The 4,090-nt window shown below is 30.0% G+C and overlaps 1 protein-coding gene across 1 annotated transcript; it reads left to right on the top strand.

Annotated features, from left to right (window-relative positions):
- Window positions 1-263: 263 nt before the first annotated feature.
- LOC106361635 (protein RGF1 INDUCIBLE TRANSCRIPTION FACTOR 1-like) lies at window positions 264-3,599 on the top strand. Its single transcript, XM_013801416.2, has 4 exons — window positions 264-512; window positions 806-997; window positions 1,182-1,397; window positions 3,012-3,599. The coding sequence occupies exons 1-4, from the start codon at window positions 510-512 to the stop codon at window positions 3,252-3,254; spliced, it is 654 nt and encodes a 217-aa protein (XP_013656870.2). The 5' UTR covers window positions 264-509; the 3' UTR covers window positions 3,255-3,599.
- The last annotated feature ends 491 nt before the right edge of the window (window positions 3,600-4,090 follow it).

Genomic DNA, 4,090 nt, shown 5'->3' with positions numbered 1-4,090 from the left:
AATATTTCTTTTGATAAATAACTCTCAGCAGGTCACACAGGTTAAATTGAAGGGTAATATAGCATTATTACATAAAATATATGTACTGTAGATGAAAGTTAGGGGTTTTAGTTATCTAGTGAATTATAATTTGTTTGAAGGTTATACAGCCAAATTTCCCTAGAAATTAATAGGGTCTAAACCAAACCGAACTTTATTTTTTGGTTAGGTTCGGTTTTTCAGTTCCGTATATATGTGTCCATGCCTAGTGGAAGGATATGTTCATTGAACTCTCCATAGCGAAAGCAATATCTCAGCTTCGGGTTTCAGGTTCGGTTTTAGGTTCGGGAGTAGTCGACTTGTGCGGATAAAAACGCTTCTTCGTTCTTGATTTTACACGCGCATCTTTTTCTCTCTCCTCTGCTCTTGCCCTGCTTCTGCCACTCTCTCTCCTCTAGAAACTGGGGATCGAAGAGAATAAGCAAGCTACTACTGTCAGAGAAAGCAAACCGACGAACAAAAGAATCATCATGGTAATTATAATAATAATCCATTTATTTCCTCAAATGGGTTCTCTTCATTTTGGTTATAAATGCTCTGCTTTTATCTTTACTTCAGAGATTGATTCAACAAGACATCTCCGTGTCTTTATCAGCTCTAATCAATCTTTCTTTTTCCCGAATTGGGTTCTTTAAAGTTCGAATGTTTTTCACCCAAATTGATTCTGTCAAAAACCTATACTCTCTCCCGATAAGAACATGTATCTATTCAGTATGTCTCATTCTCTGGTTTTTTTTTTTAATTCTGATCCTCTTTTTGATAACAGGGAGCTGAAGAAGAAAAAAACAAGATGTGGCCTCCATGGCTTAAACCTCTGCTTCGAGAGAAGTTCTTCGTACAATGCAAATTACACGCAGATTCACACAAGAGTGAGTGTAACATGTACTGTTTAGACTGTACCAGTGGCCCTCTCTGTTCTCTCTGCCTCTCTTTCCACAAGGATCATCATGCCATTCAGGTTCGTAATTATTTCTTGACTCTCTCTCTTGTTAGATTCTTTCCAGTTAATTAAACCAGAAAGTTTATATTTTTTTTTTACTGAGAGAAAAAGAAAAAAAGCATCTTGTTGATTTTTTGTTAGTTTTGTTGGTGATCTACTAAATTGTTTTCATTCGTTTTTCTTGGTGATGTTTATATCACAGATAAGGAGATCATCGTATCACGATGTGATCAGAGTATCAGAGATTCAGAAATTTCTGGACATTACAGGAGTTCAGACATATGTGATTAACAGTGCTAAGGTTGTCTTCTTGAATGAGAGACCTCAGCCTCGACCAGGCAAAGGTGTCGTCAACACCTGCGAAGTCTGTTATCGAAGCCTCGTTGATTCTTTCAGATTCTGCTCTCTTGGCTGCAAGGTAACGAGAAAAAGAAAACATTTTTTTTGTTTATTTTCTCGAGAAAAATATGCTTAGGAGAAACGAAATTACAGTAAAAATGGGTGAAAAACAGAGTCAAAAGAGTTAATATCTTTGAACTTAAATGCTTTAAGGGTTAGTTGGATGTTGTTTGGTTGATGAAGTCTGAGAAAATAACAAGAGATTCTATGTATTTTGGGTTTGGAAATATACTATATATATATATCAATATATTTACTTGTGGAGAAAGTTAACCGAGGGAGTCAATATCCTGAACCAAAAGGCTATTTTAGGTAGGAGAATATTAGAATAAGTATAAACTTGGTTGAATAGGTAAGCTAACTACTATTCAATCATTTCTTTATTAATATTGATTTTCTACTTAAACCGTATTTTATTCGGTGACTAAGTGTTTTGCCCGCGACGCGAACTTAAACATTTTCATAAATTTTTAAAAAGTTCTTAGTACACTATATTAATTATACTAAAATAAATCTTAAAATAATTCAATATTCTATTTTTAATTATATAATTTAAAAAATATTTGATTAGTATTTAATTATATAATTTATGTTTTAACTTTTTAATAAAATACTTTTTCAAATAACAATACAATATATATCGAAATTATCTTTTTTTAATTATATTTTTAGATTCTGGATAATTCAATATTCTATTTTTGATTATATAATTAAGAATTTTATTTGATTAGTAATTAGTTATATAATTCATGTTTTTAACTTTTTAGTAAAAGACTTTTTCAGATGATAATACAATATATACAAAAAATTATCTCCTTTTAAAATTATATTTTCAGATTGTGAATAATTCTTACTAGTATTAATTTTAATCAATTATCTAATCAAATAAATTAAATTAAATTTTGTTTTTATTTTTGAATTTAGTTATACATTTTATTCATTAAGGGTATAAACGATATGAACCACTCTAACTTTTAACGTGAGAGCTCGATTCCAAAAAGTTCAATTTTATTTGATTAGTATTTAGTTATATAATTCATGTTTTTAACTTTTTACTAAAAGACTTTTTCAGATAACAATATATACATAAATTATCTCCTTTTAAAATTATATTTTCATATTTTGGATAATTCTTACTATTATTAATTTTAATCAATTATCTAATCAAATAAATTAAATTAAATTTCGTTTTTATTTTTCAATTTAGTTATATATTTTATTCATTAAGAGTATAAACGATATTAATCACTCTAACTTTTAACGTAAGAACTCGATTCCAAAAATTTACTTTGCAAATAATAGTATAGATCTTTCTTTGATGGGAATTGAGAAAATGACAAATAAAAAAACAGATTTGCTTGTTGGGTGGGCGAGAAAATATGTGGGGACAATGATAGCCAACTTCAAGAAATTGTGGAGTTTTGAAAAAAAAATAATACTAGTCTACTAGCACTTGGGTTGACGAGGAGAAAAATCTTAGTCAATCTAAGGCTTCGTCCTTAAGCAATGGTCTTTTCATTCTCATACGTTCTTTTCATGGATTTCTACATTCATCTTCTTCCTTGTCGGAAATAACTATTATGATAACCGTAATCCTAACGTTGTAAATAATTCTATTGACTTTCTTTACTAGATCTCTGGAATATCCAAGAGTTTCGACAAGAAAAGAAAGGATTGGACAAACAATCTTTCAGATTCTAATGATTCGTATAGCAGTTCTACTAGTATAGGGAGGCTCAAGAAGAATGATGACATGATTCATAATAGTTTCACACCATCAACACCACCTCTATCTGCCGTGTATCGTCGAATTGCAAAACGAAGGAAGGGAATACCGCACCGTGCTCCTCTTGGGGGACTAATCATAGAATACTAAGAAAGTGGTAATGTATATAGTCTTATGCTATTAACCATCACTAGTAGTTTGTGGGGTATGTATAAAAGTATGTATATATATATATATATATATATATATATATATATGTCTATAATGGTAAAGCAATGTCAAAAGAAAAGCTTAACATCATAGTGTCAAGTTAGATATGAAAGTGTAAAACAAGAGGGAAAAGATAATAGAATGAAGTATGAAAGGAATACTTGTGCCTGTATATTTTGGGCTCAAAGAGTGGATATGTAAATGAAAAAAGACAATATATAGTAATAAAAGCATGTGATGGAATGCAAATCTGAATGAAATAAAGGCACTTTTACATTCGATGTACTTATTTCTTGTTTTTTTGTTCATAATATCTCATTTATCAGTTTTCTAAAATATGAAATCAGCAACTTTTTTCTGAAAGGTATATGCATAGCCAAATTATTCATTGCAAGAGACCCGAGAATAGGGAGGAAGATAAGTTATTTCACTTGATTCTCTACATAGGTTTTTTTTCCTATAGAATCATCTTCCTAATTAAAAGTTGCAAATTGCCATTCTTAAAATTTCTTCTTCTTTTTTGAGAAAAAATATGATTATTTGTCATTTGGAAGAAAAAAGGAAAAAAAAGAAGTAATACTTGGCATCTAGAAAGTGATTTCTTTTGTTGAAGTGCTAATCCTTTGTTTAGGAATTCTTTCTATAAATTTGAAGGTGGAGTGCTGATTCCAGTAATTTTATGACTTGCTTTTATTTTCCCCTAACATTTGTTTTGCAAGTAAAGTTCTTATTAAACACGTTAACTATGCAAATATGCAACTCAAATCAATAAGAAC

Source organism: Brassica napus, chromosome A9 (genome assembly GCF_020379485.1).
Source record: "Brassica napus cultivar Da-Ae chromosome A9, Da-Ae, whole genome shotgun sequence".
Lineage (NCBI taxonomy): Eukaryota > Viridiplantae > Streptophyta > Magnoliopsida > Brassicales > Brassicaceae > Brassica > Brassica napus.
This window is presented reverse-complemented; position numbering and strand designations above follow the sequence as displayed.

Coding starts and splice junctions, on each gene's coding strand:
- LOC106361635 (XM_013801416.2), top strand. Junction 998..1,181: donor AGGATCATCATGCCATTCAG/GTTCGTAATTAT, acceptor TTTATATCACAG/ATAAGGAGATCATCGTATCA. Junction 1,398..3,011: donor TCTGCTCTCTTGGCTGCAAG/GTAACGAGAAAA, acceptor TTTCTTTACTAG/ATCTCTGGAATATCCAAGAG.